The sequence below is a fragment of the Wyeomyia smithii genome, chromosome 3, assembly GCF_029784165.1.
Source record: "Wyeomyia smithii strain HCP4-BCI-WySm-NY-G18 chromosome 3, ASM2978416v1, whole genome shotgun sequence".
NCBI classification, from domain to species: Eukaryota; Metazoa; Arthropoda; class Insecta; order Diptera; family Culicidae; genus Wyeomyia; species Wyeomyia smithii.
In genome coordinates this window covers 15,470,136-15,497,026 of record NC_073696.1, presented here as the reverse complement: position 1 = coordinate 15,497,026, position 26,891 = coordinate 15,470,136, and the positions used below count along the sequence as shown (strand labels likewise).

The 26,891-nt window shown below is 39.3% G+C and overlaps 1 protein-coding gene across 1 annotated transcript in view; it reads left to right on the top strand.

Moving 5' to 3' along the window:
• Nucleotides 1-24,924, top strand: part of LOC129728151 (uncharacterized) — a 107,964-nt gene extending 83,040 nt beyond the window's left edge. Inside the window, exon 3 of the mRNA XM_055686566.1 lies at nucleotides 24,766-24,924. Coding sequence (XP_055542541.1) covers nucleotides 24,766-24,924 — 159 coding nt within the window. The remainder of the gene's footprint in view (nucleotides 1-24,765) is intronic.
• Nucleotides 24,925-26,891: the final 1,967 nt, after the last annotated feature.

Sequence of the window (26,891 nt, the reverse complement as noted above, 5' to 3'; positions counted from 1 at the left end):
TGCTTGGTCTGATGGGGAAGAGTTGAAATTGCAATCCAAAAGATGTGCTCTTGGGGACTTCATTTCCAAACATATTTTTCGAAATATTTTTTTGCACACAATCGCCGGTTGTCACTATTGCGACACACCAATGGTACTTCTTAGTGCACCAAAATCATTCGATTGTGAAGTAGTTCTTCTGCCACTCGCCAAATCAATGCGATTAGCGGTAAAACTCAATTTTACTTTTAGATAATGTAAATGATAATTTCCGAAGCTAATTTTCAAACCGGTATTTCTAGCAAGTAGGGTAAGGAACGGCTTAAGCAGTGGCGCCAATTTTATTCAGTCGAAATAAACGGGCCTCAATCTCTTGAATTTTTATCAATATCGACAATTTAATTGATGAGAACGAAAACCTAGCTGTCTTACGAACACATAAAACTCCGTTCAATATAGAAAAATCTTTGAAAAAACATCAAACGAAAAAAAAGGTTAAAAGGTTCGGGGTGATTGGAATAGTGTCCCTCGATAGGAAATTTTAATAGATTGTTGTGACAGTTTGCTAAATCGGTTTTAGAATCTGTAAACAAGTGCTGACAGAGAAAAAGAAAAAGAACAAATTGATATACTTATGCTTGTATTTCACCTTACAGATTTCAAGTACTTCGTCTCAATACACAGGCGGCTCCTAAAGCTGCTTAAAATATGTTCCCTACCCTATGAATTCTTAGTTGTGCCAGTTTTGAAAGAAAACAACGATATACCAAATCCGTGACAGTTCGCTAGTTATTCGTTTTGTAAAGTGAAAATCACGGGTGACGTATTTTTCTACTATGACGCTAGCATTTCCTGACAGTGAAAAGTACTCCGTTATATAGGACTCACAAGAACTGTAGTACTGAGACGAGGAATATTTATTTTCACTACTTCTATTGAAAATATGTTGTCGTCCTTTAAAGGATGGTTGGTGTCAGTTTTCACGAAGCTGGGGACATGCCTGTATGACGGTGTTTCCCACTCAGATGGGAGACGGGTCTCCTCTATTAGTCCGGCTGCAATTGAAGGGTGCTAGATATTTGAAATCACCGCCTGTTGTGTTGAGACTTGCCGCAGCTCTGCTTGCTGCTGGTCGATTCAGTTCTTAGTAAACCATCCTTTTGCAACATTGATGCTATAGACAATGAAGACCATATTTTTGTTTATACGTGACGACTGAGTGCGAAATGATCCAAAAAGTGATCACCAATTTTTCAGAACGCGAAAGCATAGGCTTGAGACTCTTTTTGTGGTATTGCAATTTCCTTTTCATATGAGGAGCGCAACTAAGTTCTCGTCGTTTTTGACGTGGGACTACGTCTTTGTTTACTATACTGGGTTGCATTCTGTAAAATTGGAAATGAAACTGGCAAATGTTGCGTCAGATTTCAAACGTTAATAACAGCATAACCACATGATGTTTAACAATTATATTGGATAGATAAAATGTATAACAATTTTGTAATATGCTAGTTATCACTTTAATTTCATTGCTAAGCGGTAAAATTGATAAAAAGTTTCAATGACAACTTTACACGAACAATGAACCAATTACACTAAAGTCGCTTTTTACGCGGGGGATACGTGCCGCGTGAAAAAACCGCGTAGATTCCGGAATCCGCGTAAAAAACCGCATAAATTCCGGAACCCGCGTAAATTCTGGAATCCGCATAAAAAAGCCACGTATAAAACCGCGTAAGAAGCGACCTTAGTGTACATGCGAGCATTCCTAGCACAGACGACGTGAATGGACACCATCCGTTCCCTGTGATATTCTCTGTATCAACATCGAAATAAACATTGACAGAGTCTCCCCGTCCCAATAGGTCAATTCATTTTTGCTTCCATGAGCTTAGACTAATATGATGTCTCGAAGGTTAAAGTTTTCCGAAAAGTTTGAAATAATCCTCATTCTTGAACAATTTCTAATCCTGCTTTCAGAACCTAATAAAAACTGATGTCTTGAAAGAAAATATGCCGTTAAAAGCAACAGTACCAGTGGAGTTAAGAGCCGCAGGTCTCTCGTCGTCTATGATTGCAGCGGAACTCTTCTATTCGTACATTTGAGCGGTACACTTCTATTCGTACTGCAGCGGTGTTATCTGTACTGCAGCGTTACTATTCGCATTGCAGTGGTACACTTTTGTTCGTACATTTCTATTAAAAGTTTATCTATCTCATAAATATGATTACCATAAATTACTCAACAGGAATTGTTAATTTTTGCAACGAATATTTATTTAATTTTATCTTCGATATTCACTAAATAATCGTGACCGGATAGTATCGAAAGAGTAAATTCCCAAATAGGTATACACATTCATTGAAGAGTAATAATGCTTGTGAACTTTTGGTTTCTTTACTAAGATTCATTCAGAATCTCTTTTTACGTTTCAAAATTGTTAGACAATATATTATTATACTAAGCTTTACCATAATAAACGTATATTAGCTGTCTTCGTGATACAGCGAATGTGGTTGTAGGCAAATGAAAAAAAATTTCAAGCAAAAAACAGAAATGTGATTGTGAATTGTTACGATTTTTTGCTGGAACATGTTAATAATTTTGTTTAACATATCTTCCTAATTAATGAACCTTCGTAAGGGCTTCCATATTATTTTGAAAGTAAGATCCATATTATAAATTTGATTTGATCAGAGTTAAATAAGACAAAACCATTTATTATGATAACGTAAGTATTACGGCCAAACCTGTTTTTGTGCGACTCTTTTTTGTGCGAAATTTATTTTGTGCGACTTTTTTTATGCGATTATTTTTTTGTGCGACTGTTTTTGTACGATTTTTTTTTTGTGCGGCATATGAAAAAGAACCACTTCCGACAACATTTTCAGCCATTTAGTTTTTCCGATTCTTGGAATGAATTCCAACACATTGCAGAAGTTTTGCGTCCAAAAATTACTATTTGAGCCAATTTTACGTAGGAAAAGTCACAAATTGCTTGCCTACGAAGAAAAACGGTTAAAAGGATTAGCATGTTTAAAAAAGTTTCGTTTATCAATCCGATGTTTTAAAATTGTTCTCATAGGTATTCTAAATCAGAATCAACAACTTTCGAGTTATTTTTAACTGAAAAATTTTTTTATGCGGTCCCTATCCTCCGCATAAAAAAAGTTTTTTTCTAATAATGCTGTGGAAATATTGTTTTGTAGCTGCACGTGAAGTTTCAAATGATTTTTTTATGCATTTTTTTTTTGTGCAGTCCCTATCCCTCGCACAAAAAAAGTTGGACTGTATTGGGTTTGGTTTTTGAGGATATAGAGTTAATTTTGACTTTGACGCATTACGAGAAATTCTTGGTGCTTCTTCAACAAGCACGATATGCGTGTGCCTTGTCAAATACATGTTATTAGCACACACAAAAAAACAACAGGCATAATATCGTCAGATATAAATGATATTCTTTCGAGTGTTGTTGAATATATTTCAAAAATTGATTTCCAGGGGAGGCTGAAAATAAAAAAAAAAGTACAGTCGCTGAGCAAACACATTGATTCTGTCTGCAGACTCTGTATATTTTGTAACAAAAAATCCCCTTATTACAGTGTTAAGTCCCACGTTACCATCTCATACAACCCTAGGGCTGTACACCTTGTAGTATTTTTTTTCTCTTTTTTCAATAAAAATGCAACTTTATTTTGAAAGAATGGTTTTCTATAAATCATTCAAACTTTGTCCCATCTTTTTGCTCGAGCACCGTTGCAATTAAAGTGTTCGTGTTTTGAAGCTATCCACGAATCGCGCCATTTTTCGATGTCGTCAGATGGGTAGAACTACTGAACAGCTAGACCATGAGTAATTGAACGAAACATGTAATAATCAGAAGGCGCCGAGTCTGATGAATATGGCAGACCCTTTTCAATTTGAGCGTTTATATGTGAGTTTGATCGACTTTGGCAGTATAAAGCCAATCGTTGTCATGCAGTAGAAACACTTTTTGTGCCTCTGCTCATATTGTGAACATTTCTCGCGCAGTGCTCGATGTAATCACATTAATTTAAGTCGATACCGTACCCCAGTTCGGTTTCAACGACTCGTAATAAATTAAACCGACCCACAGTGGGGCGACTTCATACAACGGCTGGCCAAGCAAAAAAAGTGTCGATAAATGCGACAAAAACTTGGTATTAACATAATTTTGGGACGCTGAACACGAATCTGGCATCCATTTTTTGTTTGGGGCCGTCCATAAAGCACGAAGTTAATTTTTTGATGTTTTTGGCACTTTTTCCTTTATATTTTAATTTATAGAATTATATCATCTTTGACCACAAGTACTGCCACTGGGCGTCCTCCCAATTGAAACAATACGTTATTTATGGACGACCCAAACAAATTTTGCCTTAATATATATGTTTTTTATATATATTTTTTTTTATTAATTTAAACAACATAAGTAATACAAACTAATTAAAAATTGAAAAATATCATCATCATCATCTGTATGATTGCTGAAATCTCCTGTTGAATTGTTTCCAGAAAATTATAAATCTATACCTATAAAAATGCAGTCCGGTCTGTCTGTCTGTCTGTCTGATCCATATGAGCTTGGAAACTACCGAACCGATCGACGTGAAAATTTGTATGTAGGGGTTTTATGGGCCGAGAAAGGTTCCTACGGTGGTTTGAGACCCCTCCCTCTTCTGGAAGGGAGGGGTCCCATACAAACGAAACACAAATTTCTGCACATATCAAAAACTAACCAAGCAAATGGTACCAAACTTGGCATGTGGATGTTTTAAGGAGTAACAAATATGTCCATATTGGTTCGACATCCCCTCCCTCTTCTAAAAGGGGGGGGGGGGTTCCATACAAATGAAACACAAATTTCTGCACATCTTGAGAACTAACCAAGTAATTAGAACCAAATTTAGTAGGTGAATGTTTTTAGGGGTAATAAACATATTCATAATGGTTTGTTACCCCTCCCTCTTCTAGGAGGAAGGAGTACCATACAAATGAAACACAAATTTCGCACAGCTCGAGAACCAATCAACCAAATACAACCAAATTTGGTATATGAATGTTTTTAGAGGTAACAAATATGTCCATAATGGTTTGACTCCCCTCCCTCTTCTGTGATGGAGCGGTTCCATACAAACGAAACACAAATTTCTGCTTATCTCGAGAACTAACTATCTAAATGAAACCAAATTTGGCAGGTGAATGTTTTTAGAGGTAACAAATATACCCATAATGGTTTGACACCCCTCTTTTTTCTATAAGGGAGGGGCCCATACAAATGAAACTCAAATTTCGCACAGCTCGAGAACCAATCAAGAAAATACAACCAAATTTGGAAAGTGAATGTTTTTTGGTGTAACAAACATGTTTCGACACCCTTCATTCTTCTGGCATGTCCCCAAATACCATTTCGAAATCTAAGATGGCGACTTCCAGTTTCTGAAAACTAGCGGCAAATTACCAAAGATAGGTATTTCCGGTATTGTTATGATGCACTGAAGCCACAAATCGACCTATCGACATCAGACAACATTTTGAATTGTAAGAAGGCGACTTTCGGTGTCTGGAAAACAGCCGAAAATGACGAAATACCACCCAATATGAGTGATTCTTTAACCAGAATGACGCTCAGAGGCCAAAAACTTTCCCCTAATGCCATTATGAAATCTAAGATGGCGACTTCCGGTTTCTGAAAAACAGCGGCAAATAATCAAATATCACCCAATATGGGTATTTCCGGAATTGTTATGACGCATTGAAGTCACATACGACCTCAGACAACATTTTGAATTGTAAGATGGCGACTTACGGTGTCTAGAAAACAGTCGAAAATGACCAAATATCACCCAATATAGGTGTTTCTTAAACCAGAATAACGCACAGGGGCCAGAAATTGTCTCCAAATGCTATTTTGAAATCCAAGATGGCGACTTCCGGTTTCCGAAAAACAGCGGAAAATTACCAGATACCACCCAATATGGGTATTTCCGGAATTGTTATGATGCACTGAAGCCACAAATCGACCTATCGACCTCAGACAATATTTTGAATTGTAAGATGGCGACTTCCGGTGTCTGGAAAACAGCCGAAAATGACCGATTTCCATCCAATATGTGTACCTCCGGAACTGGAATGATGCACAGAAGCTAGAGATCGATCACAGACACCATTTTGAATTCTAATATGACGACTTCCGGTATCTGAAAAACAGCCAAAAATGACCAAATACCACCCACTGTGGGTATCTTTGGAATCAGAAGCTGAAAATTTACCACAGACACCATTATGAATTGTAAGATGGTGACTTTTGGTTTCTAGAAAACAGCCAAAAGTGACCACATTAGACCCAATATGGGTGTTTCTTAAACCAGAATGACGCTCAGGGGCCAGAAATTGTCTCCAAATGCTATTTTAATATCCAAGATGGCGACTTTCGGTTTCGGGAAAACCGCCGAAAATGATTCAATATGAGTTTTTCTGTTATCGAGGTAATGCATAGAATCCAAGCATTGACCCTGGACACTATTTTGAGTTCAGAGATGACCACTTTTAGTTGCTGGAAAACACCAAAATTCTGAATACCACCCAATATAGGTATTTCTGGAATCGGATTGACGCAAGAAAAACTACTGAAAATGATCGAATACCACTCAATATGAATAATTTCAGAATAGAGGTAATGTACAGAAGCCAAAAGTCGAGGATATTGTCATTCCGATAAAACCAATTCTTTCAAACGATTTGCCTTTTGACTTTGATTATATCCTATGACCGATTCGTCGTGCATTTGCAGACTGTGAACAAATCGCAAGGAATCAATGAATTTGGAATGATTAAAATTATTAAATTAAACACAAAAATGGGCGAGACGAAATTTGCCGGGTCAGCTAGTTCATTATAATTATCAGCAGAAAAATTTCTTTCGCTGCTATTTTCATTTCTTCTAGTGATTTTCAATGTTTCATTGTTCCATATATATGTTGTCTTTCTAATCCGGTTTCTATTGGTAAAAGAGGACATTCAAATACATGTATAAAACCATGAATGCTAGACATTGAATTAGGTGGTGCCGCTGAAGTTGAAAACTCCATAATAAAATTAACTTAATTTCTGAATTCGAAAACCAAGACACTGAAATCACACAACGTTCTGAATGAATTCGAAAAGATGCGGAAGGCGACGAATGTTCTTTGTGTTTTTCTCATACAGCAAACTGTGTGCTTTACTATTGTATGCAAACGTGTGCGAAGCGAAAGCAATCTGCAAACGGGCTATTGTTAGTCGGAGATTGATGGTATGAACTTGCCTCTAGGATTTGACACTTTATTCAGTTTAGCGAATTTTATGATCATAAATTGAAAAGGGCTGAATGTTTGCAATATTGTTTTGAATATGCAGAAAGTTATAAATTAGTTTTACATACTTAGGATTTCATAAATATTTGTTTACTGTTTTCTTTTTTAACACGTATTTTTATAACTTTTTATTGATAAATTTTGTAATTTTTGCCCAAATTTATATTTTATTTTTACGGATTAAGTTCACTATCATAAATTTTCATTATTGGGGTATCAAGGTTATAATTAAAATCAATCCTGGATGGAATTTCAAATTCAGAAACCAAAAGTAGCCATCTTTGTTTGTCCCGGTCTCTGGAAATCAATTTTCGGCTTCCAGACATGACCAAAGGACCGAAAATTATCGTATTCATTCAAAAGTTCCCATAATGCATGAAAAAACTTGATTTTCTTATCAATTAGGACCCCCTCCTCCTTTAAGGGTTGCCCCTCCCTCTTCTTAATATTGCTATGACCACTTCCTTTGTACAAAGAACACGTATGCCAAGTTTGTTTGAAATCGGTTCAGACATTCGAGAGTTATGCTGGAACATACATACAAAACTTGTCTTTTATATAGATAGATTTCTTCACCTGTCACGATACGATGAAGACACCCCCCTTCCTCTTTTGCCGTTGTAGAAGTTATTCACAGACAAAAAACGACACTCAACGTCACTGGTTTCAAATCATAGGAAACAAAAATTCTTTGTTTCATAACACAGTGCAACAAAAATTGACTTTTTTTTCTACTTTGGCTTCAATATATAATTTTTTCGTGTATTTGTAAACTAGCAGAAGTTACCTACGATCGTTATCGTGTTTCAAATTTGAAGTATAGAGGACTCTGCATCAAATTTCGACCGTTATAACGTCTCTACAGAACATGTTTACTCACAATTTCCCTTTGTTTAGTCGATCAGCCGTTCTCGTTGTGTTGCCATTTTGCGAAGAAAAATTCTAAAAATATATAGACCGTTCCGATAATTATAAATACACTTACGATCAACCGTCATTTCAAATAACGTGCAGTATTCAATCAAACGTTGGCTGCGTCCTGTTGTTTACATCCAAAAGAAACAGATGCGGTTTTTTTTCTAACATTCAGTGCGAAATTTTGAAAATCCGTGGCCTTTCTCCCGAGCAAAGAAAGCGAATTGTGCACAAATGGGGCACCGTGAGTGGTCTTTCTATAAGAAAATTAGCCAGAGAAGAAGGTATAAGTGTCGGAGCAGTTCAAACCGCATTGCGGAAGTATTGTGAAGAGTGCACATTTACTGATGCCCCAAGACGTGGTAGAAAACCCGGGCCTGTTGATCGCACAATGGACAAAACGGTTAAGGATTACTACAAGCGGCATCCTTCAGTATCAGTACGAGATGTGGCAATAAAGCTTGGAACCTCGGCGAGTAACGTTATGCGTGCCAAGGGAAGAATGGGTCTGCAGACCCGTCGGAAGCAGAAGCAGCCAAAACGAAATCCAAAACAAGCTGAATCTGTGAAACCGAGAGCTCGGAAGGTTTATGACAAACTTCTGACCAAAAAAATGGGGTGTGTTATCATGGATGACGAAACCTACATAAAACTGGACTATAAGACTCTGCCAGGACCGCAATGTTATACATCACCGAAGGGAAAGGATGTCCCTGGACCAGTGAAAGCCATTTACACCGAAAAATTCGGCAAGAAGGTAATGGTTTGGCAAGCCATTTGTGAATGTGGGAAAATATCTCGTCCATTCATTACGAATGACACAATGAATGGTAAAATTTACGTGAAAGAGTGTTTGCAGAAAAGGTTGTTACCCATGGTTAAGCAGCATAACAATCCTCCAATCTTTTGGCCCGATCTTGCTTCCTGTCATTACTCTAAGGATGCACTAGGGTGGTATAAAACAAATAATGTCACATGTGTCCCAAAGGAGATGAATCCTCCAAACTGCCCTGAAAGTCGCCCTATTGAAACTTTTTGGGCTTTGACCAAGGCAAAGCTGAGGAAATATGTCAAACCAGCGGACAATGTTGAAAAATTTAAAAAAGATTGGCTTAAAGTGGTAAAAATGGTCGGAGAACACACTGTGCAAAAGCTTATGAGTAGTGTTAAGAGAAAAGTTAGAGAACTCGCGTATCCTACGAAAAAGAATCCCAACTTGAATTGAAACTGGAAAGAAAACACTTATTATCTATATTTCAGAATAAAATGACCCGAAAAATCCTGTATTTTTTGTTTCATTCAAGAAAGAAGATGTATTTATAATTTTCGGAACAGTCTATAATCATGTGTACTTCACTAGCGACACTTATGTAGATAATAAAAAAATTTTGGTTTTGGTTATAGGTGGAGTTGGGCACGACTTCTACTGCTCGCCGCGGAACAACTATTAAAAAAAGCGGTTCACGGCAATCGCTGCACAGCCGCCATTTTGTAACAAAAATAGCAATAAAAATATTTTTTCTATTCTGCAAGAGTTGCTCAATCCAATGATATATTATTTATATACCTTTCATCTCAAATGTCCTGTAAAAAAAATCATGAAAAAAGCCTTGCTTTTTTGAGCATTTGGTAGATATAACCCCTTAAGGAGCAACAATGCCCGAAAAAAATAACATTAAAAAAACCTTAAAAGTTGCTGTAATTGTACATAGTTATACGGTTATTTTAACTATGTTGTTCATTGTAAATACATCAATTTTGCATTAAATATCATTGTCCAGAACAATAAAAAACATCGTTTTTGCCATATTTACCATGAAAAAAGGGGGTCGTTATATATCTTAACATCATTTTTTCAGGCATTTTCCCCATACATTTAGAAGTCACTGACAATGTTTTTCATGGTAAAATTATTGTCGGTGGTAGATTCAACAACAAAAAACGATGTTAAAACATGGTAATGACGACAATCGTTTGCAAGCTTACAGTAAAAATACCGTGTTTTTTATGGTTACAATAAAAAACATTGTCCGTTTGCTGTTCTCACCGCAAAATACATCGTAAATTTTTTTTCGGGTGGTGCCATTTTGAATTTTTTAAAAATCGAAAATTTACGATATTTTTTCGACGCCATTTTGTTTTAAAGCCAAATTTCAAAACTCTAAGAGTTTGTTCACATATTAGCATCCTCTCGCCCATCTTTCAAAACAAACAGATCTTAAATTGGACAAAAACTGAGCTCAAAACGGTGATTCTACGAAACCGTTTTTGGCACGGTTTCAGTATATTCCACAAAGCAAAATATTATCAAGTATGTATGAGCATTAATGGTAATGCTCTAATATCTTAAAGTGGTAGTCGAATTATGTTTTATATGGAGTAAAAAAGTCTCAAAAATCGATTGGTGTCTGGACCACGTAAAATGTTAGCAATAAGGAATTTTGTCATTAAATCATTCCTCGTATCAGAATAGTTATCTAAATGGAATATAGATCGATCGATCAGCTCCTGAAAATTTAAAGTTATGAAAAAACCCAAACAATCACGTGTAACACCTCCCCAGAACCGACACGAAACTTCGCAATTCATGACACTGCGGTAATCAGCCAATCGATCGGAACAAAGGTAGAGCAGAATGGAAATTATTGCTTCACCAAAAATTACGATCATGAAGGTTTCACAAAAAAGTTGCAAGCACAAAATGGGAGGTATCAGATTTTTTAAATTTCAATTTGGCTTAGAGCAGATGAAATTAAATGATTTTTTTCAGTTTTGTTCTGGGGAGTGTCCTTCTTCACTGATTAGTGGCATCCTGTTAGCTGGTGAGTGACGACGAATGAATTCCTTTTTGGTTCGTTCCAGGGAGAGTCATTAAGCACAGTCTTCACAATCATCCCATAAGTACGCGTGAATCGGATGTAGCAGCTTATTTTTTAATTAATTTGTGATCATCTTCTCTGATCGAATCAACTGGTGGCACCCTCTCGTACTCTCGATTGCCGGTAGAAATAGTCGAACAAATGTTCAACATGATTCCAGGTTAAACCGGCCGTAATTGGAAGTAATACCAGTGGCGGTTGAGTTAATTTCATAGTGGTGACTGCACATTGCAAAACACGTCCTCTCGTTACGAATGTTCGGGAGCGAAGTATACCACTGTTTCCACCCGATCCGATCCGATCGGATCGGAACGAACACGCACGGGATAACCCATAATAATAATTTTTACTTATTTATATCGGATGCCGAGCTGATAGCAGCGACGGCAGAATAGGCATTGAAGCGAAAGAATGGAACCCGGCGTCAGTGAGCTGAGCTGAACCGCATTGAGCCGAGCAGAGCAAGGCTGAGGGCCTAAGCGCGCAATGATAGCTATCAAAGCCTACTTTGTGAGATTGCGCGATGTACCAGTAAATTGTATCAGTTTTCGTACAACCGGAGGTGAGAAAGAGACGGAACCACTCTCCAGGAGGTACCGTATTAATCTTAGAGGCCAGTCATCGTCATCGAGAGAGCCACAGGGTACTAATCTAGTAATTGATTCTTGCTTACTTACTTTACTTTAGCTCCCAGTGCGGTAGCCGCTGCTGATGGTAATAAATACTGTCATTACACACTCGGTTCTTTTTTTTTTTTTTTTGCTTGACTTGTTCATAACAAATGTGGCAGAGCACTGCAGTAGCACGGAGATAGTCTTCTATGATGTTCGAAGCATCTAATCTTGATTTGCTGTTTTTTGTTTCGAATAATGGTACAAACTCATAATGTACGGAGAGAATTGGACCTCTTGCCGGTTCCAGTCGCTGTGTCTATCGACAATTTCTCTCCGTGCAAATGTGCGCACTACTGCAATCGTTGAACAACAATTTTCCCTTCAAGCCTATCGCGCAGTCGAGATCTTCAATCTTTGCAAAACTCGATGTTTATGGTCCGCAATGATGAACGATCTTTTCACGCACACACACACATTCGCGATGCAAAAGTGTTCAAGCGTTTTGAACTTTTCGGGAAATTGTTCTAGCTAAATTGCCGCCCATCGCCGCAAAATGGCAAACCGTGGTCCAATTTAAGCAACAAGCACGCGGTTGTAACGATGTCGTATCCATTGCCAATAATTACGTAATGACAGTAATAACAATAAAATACCATCGCGATTGACTCGCGTGCAGAACGTCCACTCAGCCGCCATCTTGATCTGCGAAATTTAGTGCCTTGTCCTGTCTTGTTCCCCTTTTTTGTCAACGATTACGCTCGCTCGGAAATGGAGCTTTATGCGACTGACTACACAACGAGGTCGGCAATCGGTCGGATCATGATGATGGGGTCGCGCGAAAAGCGAAAGAACGGACGACCATCGGGGGAAGGCCTTCAAAAGAAGCCGATTTTAATATCCGCCCACCATTGTGTGTCGCTCGGTATAGGCCGTAATCACCTTTTAAAACACACACTCACTGTTGGAAGTTGCCTCTTTTTTACTCGCTGTTATGCCTTCTCGTACTCGTACCCTCCCCTCTCGGAGTCCCGCTCCATTTCGCCACTTGAACGGCCCCAACCTCGTATAATGTGGGGAAGCCATTATTGGTTGGCGTATTTTCACTGTCTTCTGCCGCAGCAGTATGATCGCCGTGCCTTGCTAGCTTGGAACAAAGGCCCAGAATGTGTAGATTTACTGGAAATGAGCAGCGGGAGCCCTTTGTGGGTCTTTAAAAATCGGCTACCCGCCGTAAGTGCGGGGTCATCATTATGAGTCTCGATCAGCGAACCGTATATGGCAGTTGGGTACACATTTATACGCGATAGTCTTCCACTGTATATTCTATGTGCGAAGGAAGATTAAGTGATGAAGATCCATTATGTCGATGATTTGCCGGCTTGGGAATGGACTGTTGTAATATTTATTAATTTTCGCTGTTACCGAGAGACTGCTTCTCGAGTAAAAGTGGTCAGATTAGATCAATGTCATTGTAATTGTGATTCATATTCTATTAGAAATCCAAAGTTTGTTTGTGGATCGTTGTAGCTTAATTCAGTAATTATTTTAGTACTTAAATAAAGCAAAAATAAAGCAAATATCACTGCATACCATATCTGTTAAAGCCAAGATCAGCGTTCATAGCGTCATAGATGAATGAAAAAAAATAACAGGAGGGTTGTGTGCAAAGCCACGACCGCAAGGATGAAGTAGAATACTTTTACAAGAAAAATAACCCGGCTGCTTGCGTATCAGTCATTTTTTCATTTGGTGTTCAATATCGAATAAGATACCGATCATATCTTGGCGTTATCACTGACAGTGCGAATAAAATATTCTTTGTGATGAAATAAACAGTGAAAAGCATGGTGTGTTGTCGAAATGAGTCAACTTTTCATTGACGGTATTTACGCCCGCTATCGCACAGAAACTGCATTTCACTAAAGTGCCTCACTGCATCAGCTGCTATCGATGCTGATACCCACTGCAACTGCTACGCTATCCGCAGCCATTCTAATTTTTTGGCCGCTAAAAACGCTGCTATTGATATCCGCTGTCCCTGCAACAGCTGGCCCAGCTGCTATCGATGTTGAGATTCGCTGCAACTAGTGCGTTATCCATTGCTATGCCACAGCTGTGGCCGCTATCCTGGTATCCACTGCACTGCTACTGCTGTTGCTAAGGGAGGACTGCTGTTGCCGCTGTCTAGAACTATTCTAAGCGGCTTCGACTGAAACAGGCTCTTATATAGGGATGAAAAAGCTATCGATAGTTATCGATAGCGGTAGGAAATCATTGATAACTATCGATAGCCATTTTAATCGATATTTCCTATCCTTACTCTTATACAGACAAACAGCACATTCAAATTGCAAGGTCTATGTTTCTGTCGACTGTGCTTGGGAAGCAATCATATTAACGACCAATCAGATCAATCAGATTTTAAATTTTGGTTATGTGAAAAATTAATTTTTATGCTGATAATAAAAGCTTTCCGGATGTCGTGCTCATGACTGAAGGAAAAGATAATTCAGTACGTTCTGATACACGAAGATGAAGCCAAATATATATCTGCTCCAAATTTCACCAGGTATCCAGAACGTTCTGCTCAAAATTTCGCTAGGTTTTCAGAACGTTCTTTTCATTGGATGCATTACTAGTGTGCCCGCTATCACTCAGAGACAGCATTTCATTAAAATGCCTCACTGCATCAGCTGGCCCTGGTGCTATCGATGGTGATATCCGTTGCCGCAGCTGTGGTCGCTATTCGCTGCCATTTGTATCTACTGCCCTGCATCAGCCGGCCCTACTAAGATTGACGCTGAGACCAACTGCAACCGCTGCGCTATCCCCGTTGCCATTGGTATCCGCTGCCCTGTATCAGCTGGCCTTGCTATCGATGCTGAGACGCGCTGCACTATTGGTTGCCATACCAGAGCTGTGACCGCTATCCGCTGCTAGCGATGCTGGTACTGCTGCTGTATCCACTGCACTGCTACTGCTGCTGCTAAGGGAGGACTGGTTGCAGTCTAGAATTATAATGAGCGGCTTCGGGTGAAGCAGGCTTTTTTATAAGCCAAATTGCACATTTCAAATGGCAAGGTCTATGATTCTGTCGACCGTGCTTGGGAAGCAATCATATAACGATCAATCAGAGGCCGAATTTTTCGTTTTGACAAGGCTTGACTATTTTCAATAGTACAATAGTTTGAATAATAAAATTACAATTATCTGCATTTGGGAAGAATCTTAGAAGATTTTCCAATCTATTGCTGCCAGAACGAAGGAAATCCGTCGAATACTAATCGATTTATTAGCATTTGAAATTGGACATATTTTTCACTTTTTTTCGATTTTAGATTTTCATTTTACATCCCTATGTATCCGAACTTACTGAGAGAAGTATTCTACTTCAAAAAGGTCACGCTGTAACTGTTACGCAACCTTGTTTTTTTATAAATTTCAGTTTATTCATGAACTATTTTCCTCTCTTCGCTTGTAGGGAACTTTTACGTTGAAGGTTGATCCATGCGGTTCAAATGATGGTAGCTAATGATGATAGGGTAGAGCGGGGCTAGTTGGTCATTTTTGGTCAAAATGTTCTCTAACTTTTTGTAGGGAATATTATGGCAAAAATTCACTACATAAAAATGTTGCGTTAAGTCTGTAGCTTCTAGAAAAAATATGAACGACTCAAAATAGTTTACGGTTTTGCGGATATTTTATGTTTTTTGAGTTGATGTCAAATTGCCACACTAGCCCCTCAGGTGGGGTAAGTTGGTCAGTGTGTGGGATAAATTGATCATTTTTATTTCGGAAGGAAAATTCAGTTCCTCACTGCATTTGCGGCAGCCTGTAGCGTCTCAGCGGAAGTCAAACCTCTTCCAGGTTTTTTGTTTATACGTTCGCTTTCCGAAATCCCAAGCCATGAGAAAAGTAACTCATAATTGCATGCAAAAAATCGTATCACTCTTTCATACCCGACGAAAGATATATGATGTAATCTCTATAATGGTTTGGTTGGACACTAAACCAAAGACAACACGGATTAAATTGAGAACCGGAGCCGAATTCTAGATTCTCGTCTGCAATCACAAGAACACTACCAAAGCCTCATTAGTTTTTTTTGTTGTTGAAAACTTGCATTCGATGAATTTTTTGTCGGGTAGGAGGCATTTGTCGATGCATTAGTGAAGGTTATAATTATTTCAGATCAATGACACGGCATTTATAGTGTTCACTGAAACAGTCATAAAAACGATGACGAAATGAAGATAACTTTTACCAAATTGTTTATCGTTTAAAATAAACGGTTTTGCTAAGCACAGCGCATGTTGTTTTCGTTTGGTTTTAGTATGCATCACGAAAAGCGCCGTTCCTGGAATTGCATATACTTGGTTACTTGCATTCATTGATGATGTGCATAGGACCAACCAGCCCCGCTAGTATGTGACCAACTAGCCCCTCATGTATTAAATATGAAAATTACTTAAAATACATGAAAATAAAATTTTGGCGGAAATTTGTTTTACACAACTTAAAACTAACAAAAAGTACTGTCATTATGCATTGAACTTAGTTTATTTTAATTTGGCTAGCTTTGTTTAGACAAAAAGTTTCAACTTGAAAACCGAGTAGAATTGATGGCCGATTTGGTATCAACCTGTATTTATTAACCCAAGCAACAATTAAAACATAATGAAAAAATAAATTGTGATCATTTGTTGCACTAATGGAATTCCGAGGTTTTAAGAAACATTTTTTGTTACTACGATGAAATTGTGAAGAAAAAAGCAACAACTAAAGTTGCATCGCTGCTTCAAAAATCTTCACATCAACAACGTAATTCGCGAGGTTGGATTTGTTGTTGAAACGTGTAAACGGCGTTTGAAAACCTAACCTTCACTGAATAGATCTAGTGGGTGGAGCATATAGGTTGCCAACGTGATGCTTGCGAGATACAAAAAACAAACACACAAAAATACTTCTAAAAGTTGCTGTCATGTTCTGAAACCATGTAACAGCAACTTTTGCTCGATCGTTCGCCTTATATTTGTTTTCGAGATGAGATTATTTACTGCGTTGTAACTTTTGGGTACTTGGACTAGAAGTCGTCCAAAAAGTGTGGGTATCTAAAACGAAATGTGATAAATTGCTTTGAATTTCATTATCACGTTGAGGTACTGATGAATTGAAGAAGCAAAAATTAAAACTGGTGATGACCATTACCATGATAAGGGAAGCAATATTTAAAACCGAGCCATGAACTTGCAAGTGTTTCTACAGCAAATGACGTAAATAGTACAAACGAGAAAAGTGAATAGAAATTGATAACTGGAGTTGAATCCTAAAATTTCTGGAAATAATCAAAGATAAATCGCTATACAGACAATCTTTTTCCATTCTGACCATTTGCCGTTTTACAATCTTACCACAACGCCACGAAGTTTCTATTGCGCCCTAGTTGCTGCTACGATGCATCTTCGTAGCTGTAATTTTACCATGCAGCATTTACCATGTTGTTATCAAATTCCATGCATTAGTTCATACACATTGCGGTTTCATTCTTGAAACTTGTATTGAAACAACGAAAATGTTGCAATTGGCTCCACCTCCCGCGCTTTTTTTGTCATTGTATAAGAAACTGAGATGTAACTGCAACTTAATTTCGCATAAGAATTTGTTGCTGTGATGCACAAAGTTCATAATCGAAACAAATTTTGCTACTTGGGAAACGTCCTAATTAAAACTGTACTTTCTTTTGTCATTCAGTTTCTCTGGTTATCTGCTACACATCACCCATATTACACGATTTTTTCGATACGTCGATTCGAAGATATTCTCATTGACCAACTTACCCCGTAACCAACTAGCCCCGCTCTACCCTAATAGAGTTTAAATTTTCAGCATGTAAGTTGCAATAGCTTGTATAACTTCTGGGCAGGTTTTTTGGCCACCAGACTCTGCTACTGGATTCTGTTTTGTTGCTTATTGGGCCTAAAAGATCAAAATCCTTCACATGGATGAGTCCTTCTGAAAACTGGTAAAGAATTTCTTGGCGATATTATGTTCCAAAAGATCTTGGTTGCCTCAACCGATCTCAACACCTTCAAATAATTTTTAAGGCCCGAATACACACACGCCTTTTCCATACAGATTACGAGGCGTAATCACGCCTTCCGTTGGGACGCCTTTTAAATAGAACCTTTCAACTTCGCCTTCTAGCAAAGAGGGTGGTCGCCCACTGCCTTCTACTCGCTTCCGTGAGTACAGTGACGATTCGATTAAAACAAAATTTGCGTGATATATTTTTCAAATATAGTAACTTACTATACTTCACTTTTCTTTTGTTCAAGACTCGTTTAATGACTATGGAAACTAAGTGTTGTAACTGACGATACCTCCATGGTACACTGAAATATATGCAGTGTCGAACGTCGTCGACAGAGCATTTCTTCGGCAGACTTTTGCCTGAGAATGCAGTAAAAACCTTACGAAAAATAAAACACTGCCGAAGACGTTTGATACACTTTATATGTATAAATCACCCGAGATCTAGTTTTTTAAGTCTTGCGGAGTGAAAAAAGGCTTTGAAGTACAAAAGTTTTTGAATAACCTTAAATGTTGGCATGAAATTTTAGCTTACAATATTAGTTACTTCAAACGGCTTTATCTGGAAGCAATAGTTATGTTTTTGGTTATTCAGGAGAAAACTTTCGGATTCCACTCCTTCGCCACACATTAATGTTCGCAATGGCTGTGGTGATGGATTTAATGGAACTAATTTGACCTCTACGTTTGCGAAACTCACAGAAAACCTCTCAGAATCTTATGATGAATAACTATAACAATAACTATAACTTAAACTAAAACTATAATTATAACCAATGATGGTGAACGGCGATAAACATTCGATCTTTTTCCTCAAGGTAGCAACTTGGGCTTGCTACTCTTATCCATTTTTATAAAGGACGCTTCACTATTGTTACCACCCGAATGTCGACTATTTTATGCGGATGATACAAAAATATTTCAAAATATAAATTGCCTACGTAATTGTTTAGAGCTGCAGAAGCATCTGAATACGTTTGTTAATAGGTGTACAACAAACGTTGAGCGTGGAAAAATGCAGTATAATTTTTTTTAATAATAAGCGTTTGCCTATCGAATTTACAAACCAACATCATCGCCGAGGCTAACCGACAATTGGGATTCATATTCAAAATTGCCGGTGAATCTCGTGACCCGTTTTGTTTTAAAGCATTTGACTGTGCCTTAGTGCGATTAACCATCGAATCTAATTCTGTGACCATGCAAACTGGTCCAACAGAATGAAGGTGATACAGAAAAAAATCGTACGCTATGCTCTTCGTTATCTCCCATGGCGAGATCCACTGAACCCGTCACCGTACGAGGACCGTTGCCGACGTCTCGGTATTCAACCTTTAGAACTACGCCGCCATATTGCAGAAGCCGTTTTTGCTGTCGAAATTACTGACTGGCCACATCGACTGTAAATTTGTGATCGACTGTGAATTTGTAAGCTCCTGGGAGGCCGTTGCGCCAAAGAAGTTTCCTGCAATTGGATTCTCGGAATCGACTATGACAACCATCATTATCCAATTCGTGTTATTTGCCACCGTTTAAATGAGGTATACGAGCTGTTTGACTGCGACTTGCCAATCAATGTGTTTCGTCAACGACTCCTGAATGCAGACGGTATAGTTTTAATTTTATTTATTAAGACTTATCTTTGTCAGATGAATGTAATTGTATGATAATAATAATTGTGTGATAATAATATCCGGATGGGTCGGGAGGCGCCATTGAATGAACTTCCACCTGACAAAGATTCTGACATTATGGTAACGAGAGGACCAGAAACTTTTCCAGACAACTTAATTCGGAAGATGTGCGAAGACTCGGGTATCTGGGGTGCAGCCGCCTCTTAGGAAGTCCTGGAGCTACAACGTGTGTGGCAGGTCAACCATCATCACACCAGTGGTAGCTAACTACCAGTCTTCAGGTGCTTAGTTATGAGGTATAAGGGTAAAGAAGGTGCATTAAGCACAAAAAGCCACGACGTAATACCTAGCCGTTATTACTGAAAGAGGCAAGGTTAACGTAGAATTACAACAGCCTGTCTTATGTCAAAGTATTTCATTCAATAGGTTTGATAGCACATTCGATTGCGATTAACCCTCTAGTGCCCTATGCCTAATCTCCCAGATGGTCTCGAGGTACGATGCTGGCCTAACAAGCCAGTCGTCGTAGGTTCGAGTCTCGTCTCGGGAGAGACTGTTAGTGTCAGTAGGATCGTAGCGCTAGCCCCGCAATTGTCCTGTACACTAAATACTCGGCTGCGAAGTCTGTGTATAAATAAACAGAAGGTCAAGTTCCGAATCGGAATGTAGCACCAAGGCTTTGCTTTGCTTTGCCCTATGCCGCCTTTAGACGGTCTTCAGATAACCCTCTAAAAAGCTTCAATCAACACGTTTATAAAGTTTCAAAGCGATTTTTTCGAAGTTCGTCTGAAAAATAATTTGGACACTAGAGGGTTTTCTCTTTCAAATCTCTTTTTTTAACCTCTTCGCAAACCTCGAGAGAAACGTTGTTTGACTGACTTGAAGTCATTCGAGAATAATGTTAAAGGTCGCTGGAACACAGTTGTAGGTAGAGCACCACTTCACCGTAAAAGGCAGAAAGGACACCCCCACCCCCACCCCCAAGACAGTCGTGGTCAAATGGCTGAAACAGAACGCACCAGATCCGGACAAAATCACCAACAAGGCCGAGCCACTGAACATGTGCTTCAAAAATATTTTTATGACGGTGCTTTTCACACAGGCGGGAGATCCAAAATCTAGCGCTGTGGAAATTGATCTCCAATACCCAGTGCGGTTCGCCGGTTTTCTATGCTGGTCCGTCCGCTATGGAAAGCTGCAATCGATTGAGCGTAGGTTGCAGCAAAAACCTGAAATATATATTTGAAATCGCCGCCTGCTGCACCGCGAATCTTCCTGTCGCTACAGTGATCGGATAGGTAATGAAGATTAAATTTGATTACTCAGAGTTATAGGACTGGGGGCAATATAACCACGTTTAAAAGAATCCGGCATTAGGAACTCGTCAATGCAGATTGTAATTCACCAAATACACGAGATTGAAGACAAAGTTTTTTAGCAAATACGCTCTTTCAGAGTCTAAAAAATCATTGAAATACGTCGAGATCGTGAAATTAAAAAAGGTCATCAGAATTTTGTTTTCAATTCCATTTGTGGCAAAATGAAAAATGGCCTATGCGTGTACAAAACACCCCACAACAAAGGGTCAGCAAGCGCCACAACGAAAAAGTAAAATACGCTGCCTTTTTTAGATAACCACACAACCAGAATGATCCGGAATCACCTGGATAGTCTTTGATTCGATTTTTTGCGAATCTGAGGCATCTTAAAGGTTTTTTCGGAGCAATGCAGAATCAAAACAACACTACGTTTCACAAAGGTTTTGACAATTGTTGACCAGCGCAAACACGAATGTGTTGCTATGACAATGAATGTTAATGTGCCGCTATGCGCAGTGCAACAGGATTGACAATATTTTTCATTAGTGCCAATTTGATTTATGATTAAATCGATGATAAAAAACAATCCTCAACCTTTCAAAATGAACTGTTTTATTCTTTTGAATATTCAAATGGTTTTCGCATGGTTTCAACTTTGTCTAGACATAAAGGCTAAATCGAAAATGTTGTATAATATACAATAACAGAAATTGGAATGATACTATTTGCACTGCAAGCGTTTTGCTTTGTAAATTCGTGCTTCTCGTGGCGCCTTTCGCCCAGTTTGAACTTGTTCGATGAAAATCGTTCAAATAATTCGAATAATATTCGATCAAGTAATTTTATGTTGGCTCCTGAATACCAACACTATTGTTTTTTGGTGGCGTAATGCCTTACGAAAACACTGGTATGGAATGCACAAAATTGGACTCAAAACATATATTTCAATTTTTGTGGGATTTACGCAATTTAGAAAGTTTCTATGGCGCGTCTTGCCTCGACTGGGCAGTTCCCGTACTTCCAGTGAGCGTGTCACAATTTTTCATGTTTAGACCACTGTAAGATTTACAAATGCATCTCTCCACCAACTGTAAATATCATGAAATTTAAAACTTGTGATGTGTACACAACATGTTGGAAGTTTCTTCATGCAATAGTGGTTAAAAAACGTGCTCTACAATGAGTGTTTCGTCATTTTATCACTTTTTCTAGTTTACGCCATTCAAAAAGACCTTACTCAAAAGGAACATCTAAAGTTTCGTCTATATCTCCTCAACCAGATTATTTAGCTAAGCTAATGCCTCTCAACCAGATTATACCGCTAAGCTAATGGCTCTCAATTGTTTCGAATTCAGAACTTATGAAGAAGAGTCCCCAATTGACCATAGCAAAAGCTAACAAATCAACACTATTTATGAGAAGAACGTCACAGCTACAATTTGCATTTCCAAAGGCCACCCTTTCATCAAGCATTAAATTACCTGCAGAATCTTCGTGAAACGATCTTTTGGGTGGACTGTACGCGAATGCGGAGACCGCGCTGCAACCAGAATAATCAAAATCCAACACCCATTCCACTTGATCACCAATAATGATTTATCAATACCTTCTCATTTATTATGCTTCCCCGTGCAGGGCACGCAATGCACTGCATCCAATTGGTAAAACTTTAATTTTAGAACTTTTTCGACTGGAAATTAAAACGTAATTTAGCTACCGTCCGGTCTCGGAACGACAACCAAAGTTGCAAGCAGCCATGGCAGCAGCAGCAGCAGTAGCAGCAGCAACAAATGATGAATGGAATCGAGGGGTCTCCCAATGACTGTGCAGGAATCGAAGAAAACCTTCAATTACCGTGGGCATTCCTTTCTCTCTCTTTTCATCTCGGTCTGTGTCTCTCTCCCTTGGTATCTCTCCCGGCATGTCTGCCTCATTCCGTCTTAAGATTGCCTACGGGGTGCATCGAAATTTATCGTCTGACATAGCTGGGGGCTGTAATTATTATGCTACTGCTGCAACACTCGTTCTTCTCGCGGTGCAATGCCGAGCACATTGCCGCTGATTGTACGCGGACGAGTCAGTAGCTTCTGTTTTAACCCCCTTCCCCGAGTCTCCCTGTCCGCGAGATGGGAGCTCACCGATAAACCAACCATCCTCAGCAACGGAACGGTCAACCGCCAGTCGGAATGTATACGAGACTTATGAAAATCGGTCTGGCCTGGCGCGTACTTAATAACAATTTTCAATAATTTCCTTTCCAGGGGAGCGTTGCTACCCCTACCCGTCTGCTGCCACGGTCGGGCTGTTCGATTGCTGTTCGATTCGATACGATTCGATCAACACTACCGTCGTCGTCGTCGTCGTCATCGTCGTCCTCATGGTCGTCGCGCGGAAAGGAAAAACTCAACAATGGAAGGGACCAAAACAACCAGTAGCCGGAAAACACTTGAAGCAATATATCTGATAATCATCGTTCATTGTGCGCAGCCGGAAAAGCACGGAAGGAAATTTTATTTGGTTGGTTTGGACGTTAAGGTTTTGAAACAAACATATGTCTAAAGTGCTACTAATTGACTACCATTAAACTATACTTCTAAAATTAGATCAGTGCAAACAAAACAAGTTAAGAATAATATTCTTTTATTTTATTTATTACATTTAGATAAAAACATTGATCATCCACAACCTTTTTTTTAGTACAATTGAATTGAATTTAGTACAATTGAACAGTCAACCTTAATCTAATTTCAAACATCTGCTTGATCTGAATGCTCGCGCATGTTGCTGCTAAAAGTGCTGACAACACTGGCGCACAGTTTGACACACGCAGTTTCGCTGAAACTAGAAAAAAGCTAAACCCGTGATTTCATGATGCCCTACACTTTTAGGGATTTTAACCTATTTTGACCGCTAATTGCATTTCAGTGTAGTGTTATTTGTTCTTACATTAGCACTCTATTGGAAATAAGTTTCTCGTTAAACGTTAACTTCGATTATATTCAAGAAAATTGAAAAGTTGATCATAGCAACAAACACCCGACGCTATTTTGATAACAAAATCACGCCACCTCTCTTATCGCCGTGCCCGTGAACAGATTGTTTTAGTCGCCGGCATTCGAACCGGCCGGTCCCGAGAACGGAGGGTTGCAATTTAGTTTCTTCTCCTCCCCCTTTTGCGATTGCAAAATACGCTTCATTCATTCATCATCTCGCGCTGCTGGGACTCCTTCGTCTTCGGCTGGCCAGTTCGAACCTCGTCGTGATTCTGAGACCCCTCTCGTCGTCCGCCGCCGCCTTCCGGCTGGTTCTCCTATCCTATTCCATCCTGTCCCAGTCCCCCGTGTGTCTCGCGGACGATAATAAAGTGCGCGCATCGTTCTCCGGCTTCGTGATCGAATTGGGCTGCATCGTTTTGTTCACGTGTTTTTATCATATTTTCTAGAGAGACAGGAAGGACTCTCCGAACAGGATCCGGGACGAGGAGGGCCGGAGGACAGCAATCTCATTTTTACAAACATGTAATACACGGTGTTGCGCTGCAGACGTAGATGCGGTGCGACGTGCGACGACAGGACGCAGCTATCGCCAGCCGATCTTTCGACCCATACAACACCAGGGCCCTGCACCACGATCGTCATCAGCTGCTTTTGTTGCCGCACCAACCTCGGAGCCTCGCTGCCGGAGAACGAGCTGAACAGCGGCACCCGGTAATAAAATTCGAATTACTCTGAAATTAACGTTTGTTATCAAGCGAGGTCATCGTTCCTGGCTACGAATGAAATGGAAGCCCTTGCGGCGTAATTCAGCGGTGTTGTTGGGGATGGAATGAAATTCTTCGCGATGACCTTCATACGCTTGGTGAGAAATATCGAAATTGACAAATCCCTGCTTGAGTGCACCGATAATATATTCGTCTATTCTTCGGTATGGTTGAGCAACACTAAATCTTGTCGCACAGATGGCGCCTATCGGCGGCGATGTATTCACTGCTCCGAACAACTCACTCGACTCGATCAGCAGCGGCGAGGTTTGTGCGCCGCTGTTGTGTCATCCCAGTGTCAGTGTCGATCGCGGACTGTCAATGATTGATCGTGATTCTTATTGGCGGAATGACTGAAATTTCGTGACTTCTCCCACTGGATGACGGAACCGTTCCTCGTCCTTTATGCGCCCTCCAAAAGGCAGTTGCTTGAAATGTTAATCCATCACTAGTTGATCTTGTTGTTCGTTGTTGATTCGCCGTCCGTATGTACTTATGTGGTTTTTTTTTTCGGCTCCCAACCCCAGACGGCTGGTTCGTCTTGCTCCGACGGTGACTGGCACTGGCATGGCCAACTTCCGATCGATCTGTTGTCGTTAACGATCTCAACCGCTACCGCTCGGGTTTGTTCGCTTGCTGAATGGAACAATGAATGGGAATGGGAAGAGCATAGATCGCAAATCACCGCACTGCCAGCCCTAACAAACCGGGCAAGCAAGCATAATCCGGGTGGAAGACTGACATTTCCCTTTCGACGTTGAAATGGCAGGGCAAACGACAGGAATTTGTCTCATTAGGGAAGATCCGCGATCCGGCCCCGGTACTGTTGGCTGTTGGCGAGGGATCCAATTTATTTATTTAAAGAATAAATTCTTTCCGCAGGTTGCCCACTGCTGCTGCTGCTGTTGCTGCTGTTGTTGTGTGCGATCTGTACGACCGACGGCTTGTGCGACTGACTGCATAAAGGTTCAACCGGAGGATCTTGTTGTTGCCCCGCCTGACTCCGATGGGGAGTATTATGCTAATATCTATATTACGGTTTACCACGGAAGAAGAAATCTTCTGAGCACGGGGAAGACGCTAGTGAGCGGAGGATCCTTCTGTGCGAGGATTTTGAAGTGTCCCTAGCGATGGGATAGACCCATTACGTGAATAGAGTTTTAAGTAAAACGAAATTCCATCCTGAAAATGTTATCTCTTCGTATCCAAGTTTCAATTTATTTACAGTCTCCTATCTAAATAAATAAAAAATGCTTCAATTTCTTTAAAACCCTAAAAAGCTTCAATCAAAACTAAAAAAATGTTTATAAAGTTTCAAAGTAATTTTTTCGAAGTCCGTCTGAAAATCAATTTGGGGGCACTAGAGGGTTAGCTACAGCAATGAAGCCAACGAAATATTGCTTCAATTTTTTCAGACCACGAATTGTTGAATTTATCTTGGAACTAGTAATTTTGAAAATCACTTTGCTTGTTATTTGTCACTTCTTTACCTGCTCCAGTTGTATATCGTTTGCTCGACTAATTACTGTAAAGTTCTTTTTACACGATTGTGCGTACCGTGCAAAAAAAACCGTGTTAAAAAACCGCGTTATTTGGAAAAACGTCGTAAAAAACCGCGTTATTTGGAAAAACGTCGTAAAAAAATCGCGCAAAACAAAAACCGTGTAGAAATGAAACTGTGTGAATAACAGCTTATTATTGTCTGTTACCATTATTTACTACTAGCTGAATGTACCCGGCCTTGCTCGTGTAAAAATTTCCGGTTTTTTTTTTTAATTTTCTATATTTCCATATATTTTTTCCAGCCCGAGCATTTCAAATAATATTTCTATTTTAGTAATAAACTTACTTATATACCACCTTTTTCGTTGATTCACAATCGATGCGGAGGCATTCCAATTGGGTCGAGTGAGTTCAAAAATTCCGTTGGAAAATGGATTGCCTCATCAGCATCTTCGACGGTATCGATTAACTTACAATAAACTCAAATTACACTCAAATTACATAATCAATAGCCTAGGCTCATCTCTAATAGTTCAAATTATTGCTTGCTATGTATTCTCGTTTTACTTTTTTTGTGTAAACTATATCAATATCATCGTTATAGTTGAACATCAGTCTTCATGAATTAATTAATAATTTGGAGATACGGGGACTATCTCCAGATTTTTCTCAAGTTTTGAATAACTTCCAGTGCAGAAAAAAACCTTCGCTATACCAAACGTTCGGACACCAATTTTCGATTTAGGGGAATCAGCTCTGACTTATGAACCTAATATCAGGGAGTATTTGAAAATTTTTCTTCAGGAATTTTAAAATAGCGT